This window comes from Palaemon carinicauda, chromosome 13, assembly GCF_036898095.1.
Source record: "Palaemon carinicauda isolate YSFRI2023 chromosome 13, ASM3689809v2, whole genome shotgun sequence".
Classification (NCBI taxonomy): domain Eukaryota; kingdom Metazoa; phylum Arthropoda; class Malacostraca; order Decapoda; family Palaemonidae; genus Palaemon; species Palaemon carinicauda.
The window spans coordinates 17,054,129-17,078,214 of NC_090737.1; the positions used below are offsets into that span (position 1 = coordinate 17,054,129).

The 24,086-nt window shown below is 43.7% G+C and overlaps 1 protein-coding gene across 1 annotated transcript in view; it reads right to left on the minus strand.

Annotated features, from left to right (window-relative positions):
* The window catches only part of LOC137652192 (RAD52 motif-containing protein 1-like), a 52,357-nt gene extending 29,227 nt beyond the window's left edge, over positions 1 to 23,130 (minus strand). Inside the window, exons 1-3 of the mRNA XM_068385408.1 lie at positions 23,012 to 23,130; positions 13,022 to 13,117; positions 6,772 to 6,845 (exon numbers count right to left, since the gene is read on the minus strand). Of these exons, the coding sequence (XP_068241509.1) occupies positions 6,772 to 6,845; positions 13,022 to 13,117; positions 23,012 to 23,026 (185 nt within the window). The 5' untranslated portion in view covers positions 23,027 to 23,130. The remainder of the gene's footprint in view (positions 1 to 6,771; positions 6,846 to 13,021; positions 13,118 to 23,011) is intronic.
* Positions 23,131 to 24,086: the final 956 nt, after the last annotated feature.

Sequence of the window (24,086 nt, forward strand, 5' to 3'; positions counted from 1 at the left end):
GGACCGATGCCGTCAGGTACTAACTCACCGGTGCCGCCAGGTACTACCCGCCGGCCGGACCGTGCCGCCAGGTGCTAGCCTAGCCGGCAACATGCCGGCTGAACTACAGTATATGATTATAGAGTAGCCAGTATATTTGCAGTATAGTATATACTGCAGACAGAAAACTATAGAATATATTATAAAGTAGTTATTTTCCAACATACCTTGTGTATCCTTGCATAGTCTATTGTTGAGACCAGTCCTATATTGTAAGAAAAGATTTCATTCAATACACTGATAGTTAATCAGTTAACAACTTACCCCACAATATTAAAGAATTTAAGAAGGGTCAGTGTTAGTATACTTATTCTATCCCTAGAGGTTGGAACCCTTCTCTTTGAGTTTGCCTTGATAAGGAAACACTATAACTTTAATATTGGGAGAGGTCACAGCAATTGGCTGGACAGGAGACACAAGTATGTCTCTTTCCTATTTCAGTTCTAGCTTACTATCCTAAGCTATAATGGTTAAAATATTAATATTTTCCATAACCTGTTTATCATATGAGATAAACAACCGCATACTCATTTAATTTTCTTTTCTTTACAAGAGGAACCCCAAATGAAGTGCGACGTGATCTTCTGTAACCACAGGAGTAGGAACTTCTGTGGTCACAAAGCGTGCAGGTCTCATGCTCCCTGCACCATCACTACCGAAACCCTGTGGTACTGGGACCCCCAAGACTGCAACATCTGCCGGACCTTGGTGATCGAAGGTTTCAACGACCCCAAGTCAACGGAGTCGTGGGATGCAGCACAAGCCAAGAAAAGCTGCGCAAATGGGTACGAGGGTTCCAGAAGAACTCTCCGGGACCGTATCTGCCTAACGACAGGATGCATACCTTGCTGTTCCCAAAAGCAGGTAGTGAAGCTGTGCACGACCCGGACCTCACTGCGTCCAAATTGCCATCGAGACGGATGTCAGTGAGGCGTTGTAAGGCATGGACATCCACCAGGAGGAAAGGATGTCTGAAGTATCCATGGACATGGAAAAGGATCTATTGAAGGATGATCCCGAGGAGGAGTCTACTCTACCTACGGAAGAAGAAGATGATGTCGAGTCGGAGTCCATTCCGTCTGTGCCGGCACCGGAGCCATTACCCTCGCCATCTTCCACTTCTACCCCTCCATCGGACAACATGAGCAAGGCACTGGCCCATCTTACGGCCCTAATGGAGAACATTCGCAAGCAAGGCAAAGCAAGGGAAGCGAGACTCGAGAGAGAGCTCCGTGAAGCTCGACTCACCGCCTCCCGACGGTCATACAAGCGACCCAGAGTCCAAGACCTCCTACCCTGCTCCGAAACCAATCCCTGGAGGTATGCGGAGTTTATGCCAATTACTAACGGCAAACTCTTCATCTCGGAGAAGATGGGAGCCGTCCCCTTAGACGACATCCAGTTCTGGCCAAACTTTAATGCTTACCCAGATTGCTTCATTCGACTGAAGCAGGAGCCAGCGTCAAAAGAGGAGACGGAACTGAAGGAGGTCATGGTTTTCGACCACGACGAGGCACAGGATCTGTTGTCGAGCAGCCTGAAGCAGGTGGGTTACACGAACTCCAAAGTGTACACCTTGAGCAAGAAGAATCCTACCTTTCTTGCTCCTGCTTCAATAGCCTTCCCCTTTACGTCAAAGGCTTTTAAAGCTGTTGCCAAGGCAGTGGAGGCAGGCAAACCATGCCCTGCACTAGAGGAGTGTAAGCCTCTGTCGTTAGCCCTGCCCATGGAGGATAAGGAATGGAAAGAATTCCACCTAACCTTCTCAGTAGGGAAGTTGGATGCAGATATCGCGGGACGACAGTTCAGCGAGAATCTCCCGAAACTGTCACACTTTCTCTTGCGTAGGGAGCAAGAGACGAAGGAGAGACTTGCGGCATCCCTATCTCTACAGAACTGCATCGAGATGTGTGCAGGCCTGAAAAGCACCCGACATGCTCATGGTCATGGCCAAAATGCACATGGCCACCTTAGTAAAGGACCTGTACGCCTTTATGAAGGCTAGGAGAGCCTGTAGAGAGTTCGTGTTTGCTGCAGCAACAGTGAAACACGAACCCAGGAAGCTGATATCTTCCAATATCTGGGGTAAAGACCTCTTCCCAAATGAAGTGGACAAGGAGGTAGTTAATAGAGCCGCCACAGAGAATAGGAACCTTCTCCAGAAGTGGGGCATCTCATCAAAACAAAAGTCTTCCCCGGATGTGGGTCCCCAACCTAAGAGGAAGACCAAGAAGCCCAGACTACCCTCTCAGCCTGCCCAACAACATCCTATAGTCACCATGACAGCGGTACCCCAAGTGGTTGCTCAACCACAAACCACATTGCAAATGGTGCCTCAGCAGCTGGTTGCCCAGTCGCCAGCATTCAACCCTGGGTTTGAGAGGCAAACCACTACCTTTCATCCCAAAGGTAGAGGCTCCAGACGGGGCTCCTCAAGACACCCCTCATGAGGTAGGGGAGGACGCGGCCAGGGAGGTAAATCCTCTGGACAATCGAAGCAATGAGATGCTTCAGGTAGGAGGGAGGCTACAACACTTTCAGGATCGTTGGACCTTCGATCCTTGGGCCCACAGCCTAATCAAGAATGGACTTGGATGGAGCTGGAGGAAGCCTCCACCATCATTTCCTCAATTCTTCCAACACTCCACCCCCTCATTGGAAGAATATACCCTAGAACTCTTGAGCAAACGGGTAATAAGGAGAGCAAAGTCCATCAAATTCCAGGGAAGGGTGTTTTGTGTTCCCAAGAAGGACTAAGACAAACTCAGAGTCATTCTGGACTTGTCGCCACTCAACAAGTTAATCGAGAACAGCAAGTTCAGGATGTTAACCCTTCAGCACATAAGGACCCTGTTACCAAAAGGGGCATACACAGTCTCAATAGATCTGGTAGATGCTTACTGGCATCTCCCAGTCAGCCGCCCCCTCTCCTCCTACCTAGGATTCAAGCTACAGAAGAAAAAGTATGTCTTCAGAGCCATGCCCTTCGGACTAAACATAGCCCCAAAGGATCTTCACGAAACTTGAAGACGCAGTCGTTCAACAACTACGCCTAGAAGGTGTTCAGGTAGCACCGTACCTGGACGACTGGCTGGTGTGGGCAGCATCCAGGACGACTTGTCTGCAAGCATCCAAGAAAGTGATTCAGTTCCTGGAACATCTGGGATTCAAGATCAACTTCAAGAAGTTTCAACTCTCTCCACCAGCTCGGGAGTTTCAATGGCTGGAAATCCATTGGAACTTGAAGTCACACCGCCTCTCCATTTCCCCAGGGAAGAGGAGAGAGATTGCGGGGTCTGTCAAGAGACTACTGAAATCCGACAGGATCTCAAGACGCCAACAGGAAAGAGTACTGGGCTCTCTCCAGTTCGCAGCAGTAACAGACCCAGTGCTAAGAGCACAGCTGAAAGATTCGTCAGGAGTCTGGAGAAGTTACGCATCAAACGCTTGAAGAGATCTAAAAAGACCGATAACGACCTTACTACGACCACTTCTCAAGCCATGATCGAAGGCCAAGAACCTAACAAGGACAGTACCCTTGCAACCACCTCCACCATTGGTGACCATCCACACGGATGCCTCGACGGAAGGATGGGGAGGTCACTCCCATCAAAGGAAAGTCCAAGGGACTTGTTCTTCTCTGTTCAAGACCTTTCACATCAATATTTTTGAGGCCATGGCAGTCCTCTTGACGTTGAAAAAACTCTCCCCTCGCAGATCAGCCCACATCAGGCTGATCTTGAACAGCGAAGTGATAATGAGATGTCTGAACCGACAAGGCTCGAGATCGCCCCATATCAACCATGTGATATTAGCCATCTTTCGTCTAGCAAAAAAGAAGAGATGGCACTTATCAGCAGTTCACCTACAAGGGTTCCGCAATGTGACAGCAGACGCTCTATCCAGGCTCAAGCCGATAGACTCAGAATGGTCCCTAGACGCAGACTCATTCTCCTTCATCTTGGAACAAATCTCGGAACTGCAGATCGACCTCTTTGTGACGAGCGACAACAAGAAACTACCTCGATATGTAGCCCCATATGAGGACCCTCTGGCGGAGGCGATGGACGCCATGTCCCTCAATTGGAACGAATGGACCCGGATTTACCTGTTCCCTTCGACCAATCTCCTGCAGAAGGTCCTCAACAGGCTGAGATCCTTCCAAGGAACAGCAGCTCTAGTGGCCCCCAAGTGGCCCAAGAGCAACTGGTTCCCTCTGATAATGGAACTGAAGCTGAAGCTGGTCCCTCTCCCGAACCCAGCACTATCTCAACGGGTTCAGAAGTCGACTGCCTTCGCTTCATCACAGAGAACGCAAAACCTTCATCTCATGATTTTCTCACCTTAGCGGTTAAGGAAAGATTTGGGATCTCAAAAGGCAGTATAGACTTCTTAGAAGAATACAAGTCCAAGTCAACTAGAAGACAAAATGAATCGTCTTGGAAAAAGTGGGTTGCTTTCGTTAAAGCAAAAGGACCGAAAGAAATCTCAATAGACCTTTGTCTGTCTTTCTTTATCCACCTTCATGAACAAGGTCTGGCAGCCAACACGATAACTACATGTAAGTCGGCCCTGACTAAACCTCTTCTATACGCCTTCCAAGTGGACCTGACGAACGAAATCTTTAACAAGGTCCCGAAGGCATGCGCTAGACTTAGGCCTGCATCTCCTCCGAAGCCCATTTCATGGTCCTTGGACAAAGTCCTACATTATGCTTCAACCGTGAACAATGAAGATTGTTCTCTTAAGGATCTAACCCAAAAAGTTATTTTCCTGTTCGCTATAGCCTCAGGGGCTAGAGTTAGTGAAATAGTAGCCCTATCCAGAAACGAGGGCCACATTCAGTTCATAGAAGTGGGAGAACTGAATCTCTTTCCTGATCCAACCTTTCTCGCCAAGAACGAGCTACCCACTAAGAGATGGGGTCCCTGGAGAATCTGCCCTCTGAAGGAAGATGGCTCTCTGTGTCCAGTAGAATGTCTAAAGGTCTATCTTCGAAGAACTTCAGACTTCAGGGGAGGGCAGCTCTTTAAAGGAGAAACATCAGGATCAAACTTATCCCTAAAACAACTGAGGGCAAAGCTCACCTACTTCATTCGCAGAGCGGATCCTGACAGTACACCCGCAGGTCATGATCCAAGAAAAATTGCTTCATCACTGAACTTTTTTCAGCATATGGACTTTGAGCATCTTCGCTCATATACTGGATGGAAGCCATCCAGAGTGTTCTACAAACAGTATGCGAAGCAAGTGCACGAACTGAAGCATTATGTGGTGGCGGCAGGTAGTGTATTAAAACCTGTCGTCTAGTACTGCGATGAACAGTGAATTGATTGGGACTATCAATTAGGGTGAAAAGGTGCTGACACCTTCTAGTGCAATACTTTTTAAGTGGGTCTAACCATGGTGACACTAAGACTGTTCAAAATCTCAGGTGTAGAATTATACAGATAACACTTGTGCCGTGTGTACATTGTACAGTGTTGATAATATACAACATTTACAGAAAATTATATTGGAAAATTTCATCAAATTTTCAAATTTCATAGTGACACTAATCATTTCTTCCCTCTCAGGTAGAAAACTTTTCTCTCTAAAGTTGTAAGTATAATTCCCTTAACATGTTACACTTGTTATTCTATTTACTCATTTATTGTAAATAAATGTCTATTAAAGTGTAATTGCGTCTTATTTCGCCCTGCAATTAGCACAATAAACATAGCCAAAGTTCTCTTACTTATTTACCTAAGTAAACCTCATATTGTATGCTTACAAACAATGGATATAGTTGATACTTATTGTTCCGACAACATATACAAACCGTGAGACTTTTGTATATCTAGTTGATACTTATGTTTGTTCCTACAATATATGCAAACCTTGAGACCCTTTCCTACTGTCTAGCATGACACTTCCCTGCAGGGGGCAGGAAGCCCTAACATTGTCCATGATTAGTGGCAATGACGTATAACGGTAACGTCATATGTCTCAATGATCCGGATGACCATAGAAAAAATTGTCCCAAGGTTAAGGCACCTATGAAAATCCACGGATACAGTAGTTTCAAGTAATTCTCTGGTAAACTTCCATCAGGACGACATGGCTTGAGCCCAAGAAACGGATTTTGAAGCGAAGCGAAAAATCTATTTTTGGGTGAGAAGGCCATGTCGTCCTGATGGACCCGCCCTCCTTTTCCATAGAAAAGGCTTAGGCAAGATCCCTCCCGAAACTACTATATCTGTAGCACCATGCTCAATGCTACAAGGAATGAGCGCCATCTTGGATACTCGTAATAGTACGGGAGGAAGGGTAACCTTGATAACGGCTCCCCTTCAGTTTCACCACTCTTCCCCCTCGAAACGAAAACGCTATTCGGGGTGAAGATTGCCATGTGTCGTATCAAGATTTACGTCCCCTGATATTATGCGATATCTTTAAGAGAAATTTTAAGGATATTCGTGCCAGGAGTTAGAATTCTGGAGACCTAAAGGTCAATTCTCTGGGAATATCACTGTAGCCAAATACTGTATCCCTTAGAAAGCTACCAATAGGAACCTTCCATCAGGATGACATGGCCATCTCACCCAAAAATAAATTTTTCACTTCGCTTCAAAATCCGTTTTACAGGTTCAGTCTCAATAGAAATCAATTGAGACAACCTTATTAGCATGGTTAATATAATGAAAAAATAGATACTGATTACTCACAACTTGCTTATATAAAATATCTCACCTCTCCTCTGGGGAAGGACGGACCACTATGCGGAATACGCAGCCAAATACACTGAATAATTTATCCAATTCTTGCTGGAAAAAAAGATTGAATTACTGTACAGCATTTAAATAGAATTTCCAGCCTCAATGAGCTTAATAGAAATCAACTGAAAAAATTACAAATTTGGAAATAATTTGTATTTTTCCTAACGATACAAACTTTTAGCTAGTATTTATAGAGGTACAGTATTACTTTCGGTGAAGCTGAAAGGACGAGCGATTAAAATTTAGCGAGGGTTAACTATCCGCCCCACTAATTAGAAGGGGATAGGGGGGTAGTTAGCTACCCATCTCACTCACACCTCTGTGACTGTACTTAACTTTGCTTGGAGGTAGGACTTCAAGGGGGATAGGGTTGGCGGGTAAGTTTGTATAAATGGCTAAAGGTTTGTATCATTAGGAAAAATAAAAATTATTTCCAAATTTGTTATTTATTCTGTAATTGAAATACAAACCTATGCTGTTTATAGGGGTGATTCACCTGTTAGGAGGGTGGATGTCTATGCCAATCTGGCTTTTTGGCTTTTCCTGGGGTTTCCTTTTCTTATGTAAGTTAGTGCAAAAATAAGGAGACCATAACACCTCGCTAAACCATGCTACGCATGGTCTGCGGCCTACACAAGCTGTGTGTCGAGATACTAGCAATGTGACTATCAAGGTATAAATAATTACGAATCCATAGGAATTAACAGAGTTGACCAAGACTTTCCCAATACCACCTCACTAGGGTATGGGGACGTAGTGTAACAGTATTGACCCAACACTAGGTTACACAAGGGAGCTATGGTTTACCTGCAGTGGTTGAGGTTAACTTGTGCGGAGGACCCAGGATGCTGCTCTTCCAAAGAGAGGGGAGGATGAAGGAAAGAAAAGAGCCAGTGATTCCTTTTCATTCATACAGACTAAAACTGGGTAACAGTGTCCTCAACCCAACCTTCTGCTACTTGTCCAATAAGGAGCTTGAGGTACTAAACCAGCTATTGTACAGCCACCACAGGACCAATCGAGAACGTATCGAGTCTCCTGTGGGTCACGTCTTGCAAGTATTGAGTGGTGAAAGTCGTTTAACGCTTTCACACCCCTGCTTGTAAAACCTGCGTCACAGAGTAGTTTCTATTGAAGGCCAGGAACGGAGCTATGCCACTGACATTGTGTGCTCTGGGTCGACATGTTGAAGGAGGATCTGAATTCAGTGCGTGGTTGATGACCTTGCGAATCCATGCCGAGATGGTATTTTTAGTGATCCACCTCTTGTTTCTCCCAATGCTGACGAAGAGCGAAGGCACCCGGGGATGAGCTGCCGCTGTTCTCTTGAGGTAGAGCCTCAATCTCCTTACTGGGCACAGTAACAGAGAGACTCGTTATTCGAAAGGAATCAAATCTAGGATATGATACCCCCGGATTCTGAGTCTTAGCAATGGGCGATGTCATAAGAGAAGCCATGAAGTTCACCGACTCATTTAGCCGAAGCTAAAGCAAGTGGAACACTCTTCAAAGTAAGGTGGCGATCTGTTGCCTGGCATAATGGTTCATAGGGAGGCCTCTTTAGAGACTGAAGAACTCAAACCACGTTCCATGGGGGAGGTCTCACTTCTGACTGAGGACAGGTAAGTTCATAACTCCGTATGAGTAGAGAAAGTTCTAGCGACGAGATGTCCATTCCTTTCAGTTTAAAGGCGAGACTCGAGGCTGAGTGATCGCCTTTCACTGCCAAAATTGAGAGGCGCATTTCCTCCCACAAATACACGAGGAACTCTGCTCTTGCTGGAATAGTGGCATCGAGTGGAGAGATACCCCTTCCATGACACCAACCACAGAAAACGTTCCACTTTGCCTGGTAGACTGCAGCTGAAGATCTTCACAGGTATCCAGTCATCCTGTTTGCAACTTGTTGTGAATATCCTCTGAGTGCGGAGGTGCTGGATAGTCTCCAGGTGTGAAGTCGTATTGAAGCTACGGCTTTGTGGTAAATGTTGAAATGTGGTTGTCTAAGTATATAGTGTCGTGGAGGAAGTTCTATTGGAGGCTTCGTCAGGAGCTGCAGAAGGTCTGGGAACCATTCTGTATGATGTCATAGCAGAGCTATGAGGGTCATTGAGAGATTGATCAATATTCTGGCCTTGTTGAGTACTCTTCTCATCAGACAGAACAGGAGAAAAGCGTAAACGTTGATGTTGTCCCACCGTCGTTGGAATGCATCTTGCCAGAGAGCCTTGTGGTCTGAGACTGGGGAGCAGTACAACGGGAGCCTCAAGTTCAGGGACATTGCAAACAGAACAACCATCGAAAACACCCACAAAATCAGGACTTTCCTGGCTACTAGATGATCCAAAGACCATTCGATACCCACTATCTGAGTTGCCCTGCTCAGATTATTGGCGAGCACATTCCTTTTGCTGAGAATGAAGCGGGCTGATAGAGACCGAGTAGACTAAGGCCCATCTCAATACTTCTACTGCTAGATGGGATAGGGGGTGTGGAAAAGTACCTCATTGTTTGTTGACCTAATCCACTACTGTCATGTGGAAAATCTTCCTTCTGAGCTGATAAGGGCCAGTCCGACATAGACTCTTCTTCATGGAAATCTCTTGACTGAGGTGACGATGAGCCAAGAGATCGAGGGGAAAGGGATCCAGAAAGGTTAGCCCCTGCACTAGATGTTCTCACCGGAGTCAAGTTTTACCCTTGAAAATTCTATGACTCCTGGTACTCCTCTTTTCCTCTTCCAGAGGGAAGCAACCGTGGTTATTTGTAGTGTATTTGAGGGAACTGAAGACTCTTCCAGGAGGCTCCCAGGAACCTCCGTAGGGCGTAATGAAAGAGCGGGTCCGAAAACCTGCATTACTGCTCTGACTATGGCTCCAAACCACGGTTGTCTGCTGACGGTGGCACTGTCTGACAGATCCCCTGAAGGAATTGAAGCCAAAGGGTCCTTCTGAGGAGTCTTGAGGTATGAAGCAGAAGCCTTGGGTAGAACTGAATCCCTCCTAGGGGCAGGCAACTTTGCAATCTTCAACTCTTCCAGTTTCCCCTATTCCTCCTTCCACGGCGGTTGCGCTGTTATGTGTTTGCAGGGAGGGGAATGGGGCGACAGTGACCTGTGGAGGGGAAGCCTACTTCTCCTCGGAAAGAGGACTGAAGTTCTTGGAAGAGATGCCATACCTTTACAATGCTGTTCAGTCTCCTTGTGTGCACCTACCTGTGGCTGAAAGGCCTGCTGTAAATTCTCGGAAGTTGAAGGCTGACACTGTCCGTTCTCCTTTTCTCGATGTTCTGGCCGTTGAGCAACCAAAGGCTATCGAAGCATTGGCAAGCGTTTACACTTAGGTGAGCGCTGACGAGTAGTCGGTGCTGGAACCATAAGCGCCCTACGAGAGGGAGGATGTCGCATTGCTGAAACACGAGCAGGTGAATGACATTCTGGTGTGACGCGTTGCTTTGGCAAACAACAAGAATGGTGTGTAGGTGAATGACGCGTTGGGGATCGGTTCGTTAGTGAACGGCGATTGGAGGAAGAATGACGAACGGGAGAATCATGTAAAGGGAGCGATGGCAAAATCCAATCAAAGGATTGGCGTGTCGACAAGCAGGCGATTGGCGAATGCTACGTTGGCGAGCAGTAGGTCAGCAGAAGAGCGATGAACAGGAGGTCGGCAAGAAGTCAAACTGTGATTCAATGGTCGGAAAGCAGCCGACTGTAGGCCAGGTGACTGGATGTGCCTTTTGGAAGGGCGATCATCCTCAGGAGAGGATTGCGAATGATCCTTCGACGGGGAGTCACGTACCGGAGTTCGGTGACTGGCAGCAGAGTCCATAGAGGGGGGCGAAGGTTGGGAACCAGATGAGGCAGGACGAAAAAGTTCCTCCTCCTCCGAGGGCGGTGAAGATGAGGTTGACGTACCAAAGAGGCGTCTCTTCCTCGACGCTGAAGGAACACCTCTAAGGTGAAGCAGTGGACAAATACGGCGGGGTCTATGACCAAAGTGACACCCCACAGAGGTGGGAGAATCAGCAAGCTGATCAGCAGCAGCAACAGGCCTCCGAAAAGGAGTCTCTATGAGTGGACCCCATGGAAGGAGGAAACACTTGCAGGAGAGACATGCCTAGGACTTTGCTCACCCCCAAAGGATGGTTAGCAAGGGGGGGAAGCTCCGTCTTCGGCAGAGGCGGAAGGAGCAGACGAAGCAGGAAAGTCAGCTGGCATTGCAGCAGACCAGTTTTCTGATACCAAGACATCAACGAGGGCCAAAGGGTCAACCTCCAACCCTGGCAAATGCTGCAAACCAGTACTCTGATACAACAGCTGCAGCAGAGCCTCCTTGGAAAGAGGGCCGGGCAAACCCAGGGATGGCCAAACCTGTGACAGAGGATACAGAGACAAGGAAAGCCCCGGGGGGGAGAGGCAGGGCCGCTTCGCCAGGGAAAGCAACACTGTCTCTCAAGGGCCACGGTTGTCCAGAAGTTAAATGGTCTATGCTACTGCTCAACGGTACCCGGAGGAAACCGTTTAAGCAGGAGCTTCGGAAGAAGGTCGGGAAGCGGAAGAAGCAGCACTGGGTTTCTTCTGCTTCGAAGTAACCTTCGATGGAGAAGAATCCCGTTTAGACTTTTTCTTATGCCGGCACCCAAACCTCTCCCACTGGGAGGCAGACCACTCTTGGCATTCATTACACCTGTTAGATTTGCTACACCATTGGCCACTGAAGGTCGGGCAAAGACGGTGAGGATCAGTGTCCTCTGCGAACAAAAAAGGTACTGCAAGTGCGGCCCTCAGGGCCAGGGCATGAACGCATGGTTGACAGGAAAGCACAGACACACACACACACTGAAACGCAGAAGACAAAAAGATTAACGGCAGTCCAAAATATGAGAAGAGGAAGGGCGGTAAAAACCGTTCACCATTCGAGCTAAAAGCTAAGAAAAGTATAGTCACAGGTGTGTGAGTGAGAGGGGTAGCTAACTAACCCCTTACTCGCTGCTAACTAGCGGGATGGGTAGTTAACCCTCACTGAATTTTAATGGCTTACCTTTCAGCTTGGCCGAAAGTAATACAGTACCCCTATAAATAGCGTAGGTTTATATTCCAGTTACGGAACGAACCTGGTTTTTCGATCTTCTGCAAAAATTTCTGAATGCATTCTACTTCTTGCATCAACATAAGAGAAACCTACAACTGTATTTTGAAATTTTCTATTAAAAAGAAAAAATATTATAAGACATTCCTTTTATGTTACATGCAATTTACTGTACATGTCGTGAACCTACTTCAACTATCTCGGTTATCAGACCAATACAAATTCAAAATACTTTGTTACTAGCATTAATCAGATTTTTTTGGACAAAGGAAAAGTGTGTTGAGGAGGAGGATGCCTTTCCATAAACCTACCAACAAAATCTCTTTTCCTTTGCTGTCCTTGTCATGCAAGCTAAGTTCATTCTGATTGAGGAAAAGTAGGATAACTTTTTATGAAATTGGGGTTTGCATCTTATACCAATGACAAATATCTAAAATGACTTTGTATGAAAGTACCAAATATCTTTTCCCAGAATCCCAAATTAATAGAGAGATAATAGACTTATGATTAGAACTACAGGAAAAACTAGGAAAGTAAAAAAATTACAAGTACCTCAGAGCTAAAGGCAATGCACAAATAATAACAACATCAAGTACAGTACAGACATTTCAATAGGATTAGCCTATAGCGTACATATGGCATGTATATCAGTATTATATCCTCCCCTCAACTTTGGGCAATTAAACATACTTACCTCAAAGTTTGCCATAGAATGCCATGCAAAAGAGTATGCTACAATACCATAAGGTTAATTACTAACCTAATGAGATGCTTGGCCTACCTTAAACTTGAATAAAGGGATAACCCCTAGTCTAACCTGACTTCAAACACAAAGTCCTATAATACTGGGCCACTGGAACCCTTCTCCTATTCTTAATGAGCCAAAGCAATACAGTATGCATACTCAAACATATTTTCCTTTATCTAACTAGAATTGTCACTAATTTCATCCTCCGTTTTAACAATCAAACATCCTCCGTCCTAAAGAGGCCAAGGAAAAAGCTTGAATTGATCCATCTGCCTTTGACTATAAATTCTACTATATACACAGCAATACTTCATAACAATGTCAATGATTATAGGCTACCCGGGATATGATGAAGCAACTTATAACACTCTATTCACAAATCATACCTCCAAAAGTTCCTGGATGCCTGACCAAATAATCTTTTTAATATAAATCTGGTAACCTTGACCAATTGGTACTTCCATTGGTATCAATTCTATGTCCTGGAAAGAAAAGAGAAAGATTATCAAATGGTGGTGCCTTAAACACTAGTCATGAAAATCTACATTTGAATGCAGAATCTTGCACAAGTACTGTATCTAGAATATACTAAAAATATACAGTACAGTAATTACAATAGTATATAACCAAGGAATACAGTACCATAAAAATAGTCCTATATTAAAAATGTTTTCTTGTATTTAGTAATTTCTCCTAAAAGCCTAAATTTTGAATCTTACTTTATTACACTTGCTTCTTTGCCAATGATGCCAATGTCTCGTATTCCACTAAGTTTTGCAAATTGAGGATGAAATAAAAAGTAATAACTCTTTATGACATGTATACTGTATATGTGTGGAGATACCTTAACGTGGTGAAAGGGTTTGCATGTCACCATAATCAGCAAAGCTGTATTAATCAGGTACTAGGTTGGTTTGCTGTGTGATCAGATGAAAATCTCCCACCATCACCAATCCGCACTGGCCAGTGTGGGGATGAAAACTGGCCAAATCCCAGACATAACTCACAATATATTATATTCATATACATATATATATATATATATATATATATATATATATATATATATATATATATATATATATATATATATACAGTATATATATACTGTATACCTATATATATATATATTTATATATATATATATATATATATATATATATATATATATATATATATAATTCATCCCAATATAATACGTATCATCTACAGAGTAGTTGCAAACAGCATTCAATTACACAATGAACGAATCTTAACTTAAGAAAAATAAATCATAAGTAAGGAGTTTGAAGGGACAAAATACAAATGGGGCCAAAATTACGTAGCTAAAATCTGAGAAAAAATATTGGGTAAAATTAGATCATTTTTTTTCAACAATTTATATATTATAGTAACACTGCTTTCATTCAAAGCTGCTTCATAATTATCTTGAGTTTCTTTTCAGTACAATATATTGAATTCAACTTTTTACTTGTCAATTTCTTTCTTTAATCTATCTAGACTCTTCTGATTCCTCATACAATTCACAGCTTTCTTGCATATGTTACTATATTCCCTCACTCTTCTTTTCGCCAGTTTTTTCTCTCCACATTGCCTAACCTCAGTCTCCTAACTAAGGAGGCTTTTCACCCGTTAACCATGATGAGATTTGAAGTGCTTATGTTCTTAGCTGGCATGGGATATATAATTGGTGGGTACTACCTTCTGAGGATAGACAGGCAGTAAAATCTTAGGCTACTGCAGGTTCTCAGGTATCTTGCAAAAGACAAATGAAAAGGACTGAGGGAAGCACTAACGGTTAATGGGGACACCACAAAACTAAGTAAGGATGCATTCACAGTGTTACCTCAGTTAAATTAGGTTTTACTGCTTTCGATTAAGTATGGAATACCGACATGTTACACTGCTTACATGAGCTTTGCTGCAGCAAATTTACTACCTTTGATTACCAAGACAGTACTATATTGGATCCCTCTCTGGTTAAGGCTCATTTTCCCTTTGCCTGCATACATCAAATAGTCTGGCCTGCAGTATTCTTTACATATTCTCCTCTTTCCCAATACATGACTACATTAAGATAATGAAAAAATGCTTCTCCTACAGTAAATAGTGTGCTTTTAACAAATTCGACCTTTATTTCCACAGCAAATAAGCTGTTCTACCGTAATAGACACTCATTCCCGACGGACACAGGACGGAACCTGGGACTTTGGGTGTGCAAAAACAGAATAAAATGTGATTATTTAACAATTTCAAGATTTGTAAAAAGCCACAGAAGCTAACAACCCCCCCTAACCTAATCTAGTAGTTCCCAGGTCACAGACCTAGCCGGGGGGCAAGGCCTCGGACCATCCTTCCCAGATCACAAACCTTTTCAGATCAAAGACCTAGCAGGGGGCCAGCCCACCAGACCCCCCTTCTCACGTCACAAAATAAAAGTAAATCACAAATAACTCCTTACATTATGACAAAGTAAATCACAAATAAATCCTTACATTATGATAAAGTAAATCACAAATAAATCTTTACTATTATCGCACTTGGGACACTTTAACCTTTACAGGATAACACAATGAGCTTCTAAAAAATTATTCACTACGCCAGGAGTACCGTGATACTGACCGTGAAACTTGGCTATAGCATCAAGATAGCCATAAGAGTAGCCTTTACACTTTGTTACGTTGGGTTCCATAACACACACCCAACATGTAACACAGCTACAAAGGAACTAAGGATTTGTCCTAAGAAAACGGAGTGTGTCACAGAACTGCCTACATCACACTCATGCACACATACATGCCCAAATATGGTAAATGCTTCGTCATAGGGTAGGGGCAGAAAGGAGGAGGATCTACTTACAAATGAACGAACAGGAGTAATTCCATTGGTAGAAAGAAAGTGGAAGGAGGGCTTGTGCGTAGGAAGTATAAAGTCGTTATCGCGCAACAAGCTATGGGAGCAGAAACGTCTGACTTCTAAAATGTAAAGAAAAGTGAAATGAATATTTCAGGGGAAAAGGATCCCCATATTTTGTGCAATTTTTCAATGGATTTATTATGCGTCCCAGAGAATAATGTATAGAGAAGAAAAGCTTAGTATTACCATTATTTATCAATTTGCTAGTAAATTTTCCTCCCGAAACCTTCGGTTGCCACCCATAACTGTAAGATATATTAGGGTATATCTTATTCATTTGCGGCGAAAATAAAGGTCGTTTTTGAAGAAAACAGAAGTTTTTTCAGTGCTGTTCTATAATATGTTATTTTCATTAGTAAAATAAATTTTTGAATATACTTACCCGATAATCATGTAGCTGTCAACTCTGTTGCCCGACAGAATTCTACGGAAGGGATACGCCAGCGATCGCTATACAAGAGGGGGGTGTACTCACAAGCGCCACCTGTGGCCAGGTACTGCAGTACTTCTTGTTGACACCACTTCAATTTTTCCTCGGTCCACTGGTTCTATGGGGAGGAAGGGTGGGTCAATTAAATCATGATTATCGGGTTAGTATATTCAAAAATTTATTTTACTAATGAAAATAACATTTTTCAATATTAAACTTACCCGATAATCATGTAGCTGATTCACACCCAGGGAGGTGGGTGAAAACCAGTGTACATGTATATCAAGAAGCTAAGTATCCCGTATTTCATATTATCAGTTATTCAAAATAACAATGAAATTACAAGTACCTGGTAAGGAAGTCGACTTGAGCCATTACTCTGCCTTAAATAAGTTCGTCTTCCTTACTGAGCGCAGCGTTCCTCTTAGGAGGCTGAACAACTCTAAGGTGCTGAAGTATCAAGGGCTGCAACCCATACTAAAGGACCTCATCACAACCTTTAACCTCGGCGCTTCTCAAGAAAGAATTGACCACCCGCCAAATCAACAAGGATGTGGAAGGCTTCTTAGCCGACCGTACAACCCATAAAAAGTATTCAAGAGAAAGGTTAAAAGGTTATGGGATTATGGGAATGTAGTGGCTGAGCCCTCGCCTACTACTGCATTCGTTGCTACGAATGGTCCCAGGGTGTAGCAGTACTCGTAAAGAGACTGGACATCTTTGAGATAGAATGATGCGAACACTGACTTGCTTCTCCAATAGGTTGCATCCATAACACTCTGCAGAGAATGGCTCTGTTTGAAGGCCACTGAAGTAGCCACAGCTCCCACTTCATGTGTCCTTACCTTCAGCAAAGCAAGGTCTTCTTCCTTCAGATGAGAATGTGCTTCCCTAATCAGAAGCCTGAATAGTAAGAAACTGAGTTCTTAGAACTTGGAAAAGAAGGTTTCTTGATAGCACACCATAAAGCTTCTGATTGTCCTCGTAAAGGTTAAGACCTTTTTAGATAGTACCTAAGAGCTCTAACTTGGCAAAGTACTCTCTCCAGTTCATTCCCCACCAAGTTGGACAGGCTTGGGATCTCGAACGACTTAGGCCAAGGACGTGAAGGAAGCTCGTTTAGTAAAAACCGAGCTGCAAGGAACATGTAGCCGTTTCAGATGTGAAAACAATGATCCTGCTGAAGGCGTGGATCTCACTTACTCTTTTAGCTGTTGTCAAGCACACGAGGAAAAGAGTTTTTAATGTGAGGTCCTAAAAAGAGGCTGATTGGAGAGGTTCAAATCTTGATGACATAAGGAACCTTAGGACCACGTCTAGATTCCAGCCTGGAGTGGACAACCGACGTTCCTTTGAGGTCTCAAAAGACCTAGGGAGGTCCTGTAGATCTTTGTTGGTGGAAAGATCCAAGCCTCTGTGGCGGAAAACCGCTGCCAACATACTTCTGTAACCCTTGATCGTAGGAGCTGAAAGGGATCTTACTTTCCTTAGATATAACAGGAAGTCAGCAATCTGGGTTACAGTGGTACTGGTTGAGGAAAACTGCATTGGTCTTGTACCAGCTACGGAAGACTTCCCCTTGAGACTGATAGATTCTGAGAGTGGATGTTCTCCTTGCTTTGGCAATCGCTCTGGCTGCCTCCTTCGAAAAGCCCCTAGCTCTTGAGAGTCTTTCGAAAGTCTGAAGGCAGTCAGACGAAGAGCGTGGAGGTTCGGGTGTACCTTCTTTACGTGAGGTAGACGTAGAAGGTACACTCCTAGAGGAAGAGTCCTGGGAATGTCGACCAGCCATTGCAGTACCTCTAAGAACCATTCTCTCGCGGGCCAGAGCGGAGCCAACCAACGTCAGCCGTGTCCCTTTGCGAGAGGAGAACTTCTGAAGTACCCTGTTGACAATCTTGAACGGCGGGAATGCATACAGGTCGAGATGGAACCAATCCAGCAGAAAAGCATCCACGTAAACTGCTGCTGGGTCTGGAATCGGAGAACAATACAATAGGAGTCTCTAGGTTATCGAGGTAGCGAACAGATCTATGGTTGGCTGACCCCACAGGGCCCAAAGTCTGCTGCAAACATTCTTGTGAAGGGTCCACTCTGTGGGGATGACCTGACCCTTCCGGCTGAGGTGATCTGCCATGACATTCATACCGCCCTGAATGAACCTCGTTACCAGCGTGAGCTTTCGATCTTAAGACCAGATGAGGAGGTCCCTTGCGATCTAGAACAACTTCACGAAAGAGTCCCTCCCTGCTTGAAGATGTAAGCCAGGGCTGTGGTGTTGTCAGAGTCCACCTCCACCACTTTGTTAAGCTGGAGGGACTTAAGTTTATCAAGGCCAGAAGAACCGCCAACAACTCCTGCAATTGATGTGAAGTGTCCTTTGCTCCTGATTCCATGTTCTCGATCATTCCTGTCCGTCCAAAGTCGCACCCCAGCCCGTGTCTGATGTGTCCGAGAGGAGACGGCGGTCGGGTTTCTGAACAGCCAAAGGTAGACTTCCTTGAGAAGAAAGCTGTTCTTACACCACGCGAGAGAAGACCTCCTCTCTTCGGAAACAGGAACTGAGACCGTCTCTAGCGTCATGTCCTTTATCCAGTGAGCAGCTAGATGATAATGAAGGGGGGGATGTGGATTCTCCCTAACACGATGAACAGGGCCAGCGATGAAAGTGTCCCTGTTAGACTCATCCACTACCTGACTGAGCATCGGTTCCTTCTCAGCATGCTCTGGATGCATTCTAGGGCTTGGAAGATCCTTGGGGCCGACGGAAAAGCCCGAAAAGCTCGACTCTGAAGATCCATACCCAGGGAGACAATGGTCTGGGATGGGATGAGCTGAGACTCCTCAAAATTGACCAGGAGGCCCAGTTCCTTGGTCAGATCCATAGTCCATCTGAGAATCTCCAGACAGCGACGACTTGTGGGAGCTCTTAAAAGCCAGTCGTCTGACGGAGCCGGACACAAGATCATGGTACTGCTGCACAGTCTGTGAACTGTCAACCATGGGGAAGCGAGGAAGTACAGTGACAACCCGAAGCTGTCTAGACTGTCTGGGTCGTACAGACAACTCCTTATCGGGTTGCTGAGGTTGCCGCACTGCGTCACAACAAGTCACTTCTGCTGGTTGTTGAACGTCTTCCCAGTGACACACTGACTCCGTAAACAAAAAATCCTTTAACAAGGACTAAGCTTGGACTGCATGTCTTGCAACACAGCTCAAGGTCTATGGGAGCAGGTGTGGTAACAGACGGGGTTAGTGACTGAAGTGGAACCATTACCTTCCCTGGAAGCATGTTATGCTTAAATAAAAGTCCATAGGAGGCTACGCAGCTAAAGGCTCCTCTCCAAATGACAGAGTCCTCAAAGGAATATCAGAAGGAGGGAGAAAAGCACTTTCTCATCTACAGGGACCATATCCGAGAAAAGTTAAGTTCTCTCAGTGAGGGTTTCAATGGTGCAAAAGCAGCAGACTAGAAGGCAACGTTATGAAACTGCTTGACAGTCTAGTGAGTTGGCAACAACTAAAGATGTATGACTGAGAAGCATGCGGTAAGGTATGCAGAGCATGTTGTATGCAGAGCATGCTGTATGCAGAGCATGCTGTATGTAGAGCATGTTGTATGCAGAGCATGCTGAATGCAGAGCATGCTGTATGCAGAGCATGTTGTATGCAGAGCATGCTGAATGCAGAGCATGCTGTATGCAGAGCATGTTGTATGCAGAGCATGCTGTATGCAGAGCATGCTGTATGTAGAGCATGTTGTATGCAGAGCATGCTGAATGCAGAGCATGCTGTATGCAGAGCATGTTGTATGCAGAGCATGCTGTATGCAGAGCATGCTGTATGCAGAGCATGCTGTATGTAGAGCATGCTGTAAGGTAAGCAGAGCGTGTTGCATGGCGTTTAACATTTCTCAGAAATTCCATGACCAGTGCTAGAGTGCTTCATGCATGCTTGCATGGGGTTTTAATATCAACATAATATTTACCTTACATTCATAACTCATGATTCATTTTTGTTTTGAAGATATTTTGCCATATTTTGCGATATTGTTAAAAATATATTGCAAGGAATACATATATATTTTTATATAAGTAAGACAAATAACCTCCATTATCATAATGTTTGTGTAGGCATACATGTATATGATTACAAATGCAAGTTATGAAAGTAATGAGGTGTTATTATTGTCATTTGTTATTTCTCAAGTTGAGGAGAAAGTGGCAGATGCATGCGTTGAGGTGGCTGACTCATAGCATGAGGTTGCTGCCTCAAGAGTTGCGCTTGCTGTAAGGGTTGCGGATGCGCAGTAGCAGGTTCCTGAGGAACGAGTTAAGGTTCCTGAGGTGTGAGCTGCGAGAGTTGAGGTAGCGGCTGCGCAGAACGCAGTTCTTGTCTCGCGAGTTGAGGTTCCTGAGGAGCTAGCCTAAGCTGCAGCGAGTGCTGAGGTGGCTGCCTCATTGATGGAAGAGGTTGTCGTACCTCAAGAGATTGTTGCCTCTCTGGTGGAACCGCAAGCGGAAGCGGAGGAAGTAAGGCATAAGATTCCTGCTCCCATTGCTGAGGTTGCCTTAAGGAAGGCGGAGGTTGCTGCACACCGCTGGTAACTGGCAACTCAGTACGCGGTAAGGTATCCTGAGGAACCTCAACATCGTACGCCTGGCAGACTGGACTGCGGTGAGGCGGAGCGATCGCAGGAGGAGGTGTAACCTTCTCAGCCTGACACTCACGCATTAAGACCGCAAGCTGTGACTGCATGGACTGCAGCAAAGTCATCTTGGGGTCGGCAGACGCTAAGGTCTGCTGAGGCAAAGCCTTAACAGAAGATGAGGTCTGTTACGGCATCACCTTACCTCTCTTAGGAGGTGTGCAGTCACCTGATGACTGCGGAGAGTCAGAGCTAACCCAATGACTGCATCCGGGTTGTAGAACTCTAACTTCGTACGTCTGGCATAGGTCTGGACTTTACGTTTAAGAGGTCTTGAGACCTGAGACCAGCGTTTTCTCCCCGAACTTTCTTCTGCAGACGAGCAAAATAAGGGCTCAATCGTCTGCGGGTGGGAGTGACGGTCTCTGTAAGACACGCCCGCAACCACCGAGGATACTTCTGTGCGCCGATCAAGGCCTGCCGAATCCTTTTGCCCTTCGACATTGCTTCTCCCCTGGGCTTGGGAGCTTGCAAGAGGTCCCGGACTGGGAGGACGACTGGCACGCACAGAAGTACCCTCACGCACAACACTGACACTTTGCGCTAATCACTTATCACTTTTGATTTTCTGTTTGCACTTATTTCACTGAACTCGAAACTTTAAGTGGTTTGTACCTGAAACACGCAATTCTATCCTTTCTCAAAAGTTAGTAATTGCGAAAACAGAATTACAATGTAACAGAAAAATCTAATGAAAGATAAATAATTCAGTGGCTGGAAAGAGACTAAACACTAGATCAAATAAACTACGTTTAAATTCTCTCACCGCATAAAGCTTGAGAACAAGAAAAAACTCTAGAAACGTTTACCTTCTTCCCCTAAAGAGACTAGGGAGAAGAGCAAAAACGATAACAACGTTACTCGCTTGAACGAAACGTTTATCCTCCTCTTTCTCCCTCCGTCTCTATCTCTCTCTCTCTCTCTCTCTCTTGACTTAGAACCTGAGAGAAGAGCCCAATCATATATATCGTTAAAACATATTATTGTTAAAGGAAAATATTTCCCAAAATGAAAAGTTCCTTTATTAGAATTAAAACCATTAAGTTAAGAAAGAATGAACAAAACGCTAGACACGGTTACTCTTACTGCAACGTGACACCGTGAAAATTCTCTCTCTATCGTAACGATAGAACGCAAGTTGAACGTTCTGAACGTCAACAACTGCAGAGACAAAACAAAACGTTAGTTCAACTTTGAAAACAGTACGAGACTATCAAAGAAATTCTTTCAAAAACATTAAAATAGCATAATATGTTAACAGGTAAAACCGAAATGACGGGCTCAATGTTAATTAACTTCGGTACCAAGAAAAGACCGCCTACTATTAGGAAAGGTCGAATATAAACAAATATAAAAATTAATTTTAATAAGTTTATAATAAAAGGAAGTTAATCGAAGAGGCCTATAAAAGGCGGAGAGATATAAAATAAATCTATAACTTTTGTTAAGCAAAATTAAGAAAGAGAGTCTATACTCTCTAAGACACCAACACTTCCGTCTAAGGGAAGGGTCGGCCATTAAAAGGTGAAAGAGAGTTCATACTCTCTTCGTCACCATAATTAATCAAATTAATTCCAAAAGTTAGCTAAGCTAATAATAAAACTTCCTGAATAGCGAAAGCTGAAATCTTAGAGCAATACTTCACCAAAAACCGTGAACAAGACTCCAAAATTATAAGCGTATCCATGAACGTCTTGCCGGAAGCACGACAGAGGAAAAATTGAAGTGGTGTCAACAAGAAGTACTGCAGTACCTGGCCACAGGTGGCGCTTGTGAGTACACCCCCCTCTTGTATAGCGATCGCTGGCGTATCCCTTCCGTAGAATTCTGTCGGGCAACAGAGTTGACAGCTACATGATTATCGGGTAAGTTTAATATTGAAAAAATACCAGCATGCTAAGAAGACTCTTTAGATAAGGGAAGCAGCTCTTCTATGAGAAACACACTTCAAAATCAAGCCATTGTTAGTCCCATGGTATCTGTACCACGACCTTCCACTGTCTTGAGTTAGAGATCTCTTGCTTGGGGATACACCCAGACACACTATTTTACCTGCTTCTTTATTTTCTCTCCTTACAGGGATATTTTTTTCTTTTGGGGCCCTTGCAATTATATCATCCTGCTTTTCCAACTAGGATTATAGCTTACTAGTAGTAACAATAATAACAATATTAAGACTACAATAATACAGACTAAACTAATACAAGGAAAGCTCGGTATGTTCACTGTAACTACGGCAGAGTACTTGTCAATGGATTTTTACAATATCAATTAAACTGAATTGATTTAACAACCAGAATTCATTAACAAAGTTATTCTTACAGTTGCGGATGCCATGGTGACACACGTAAACGACTAAACGTATTATCTGTCAAGTTACTTTCATAGATGGCGGCATTAAGCTGGTAGAATTATGTAAACAACTGATATCGGAATGTTACTAATGGCTGACTACGATGACAGATTCATCAATGAAAGGACTCCTTAGTCCACACGCAACCAAACGTTTCATTATTATTATTATTATTATTATTATTATTATTATTATTATTATTATTATTATTATTATTATTATCAGCCAAGCTACAACCCTAGTTGGAAAAGCAAGATGCTATAAGCCCAAGGGCTCCAACAAGGAAAAATAGCCCAGTAGTAAGGGAAATAAGGAAATAAATAAATGATGAGAACCATTAACAATGAATCATTCTAAAAACAGTAACAACGGCAAAACAGATATGTCATATATAAACTATAAAAAAGACTCAAGTCAGCCTGGTCAAAATAAAAACATTTGCTGCAACTTCTTTTGAAGTTCTACCGATTCAACTACCAGATTAGGAAGATCATTCCACAACTTGGTCACAGTTGAAATAAAACTTCTAGAATACTTTTAATACTGGCGAAATCTTCCTGCATAAGGTATGGAGATTAAAATTACCCAAAAATCATATTTTATCTACTCGAACAGTATAGATAAACTAACCCATTATGAATCTAAAATACTTAGGAGAAATGGTCCTGGATAAAAGGACTTGAAAAGTAAAAGGTTAATTGATGTAATGAAGGAAATAGAAATAGTGAAGCTTCTAAAAGTAAATTCAGAGCAAATCTGTGTCGATTTGGTCCTCGGGTTAATAAAATCATGAATTTACAGGATATTATTTCTTCTTTAGTAAAAAAAAAGATAGTCATATTGTTTTTGTACTTCATTTCATTCACTTAATTTTAATTTCCTATGGATCTTAGTACATTTATCGGTCTAAGAACAAGACATTCTTAACAAAATTAAATGAGGATAGGTAAAAAAGAGAAAATTAACCTTCATTCATCCATGGGATGAACCAGCCTTCTACCCTTCATACATGACTCTTCAGAGTAACTGAAGCTACCCTAGTGC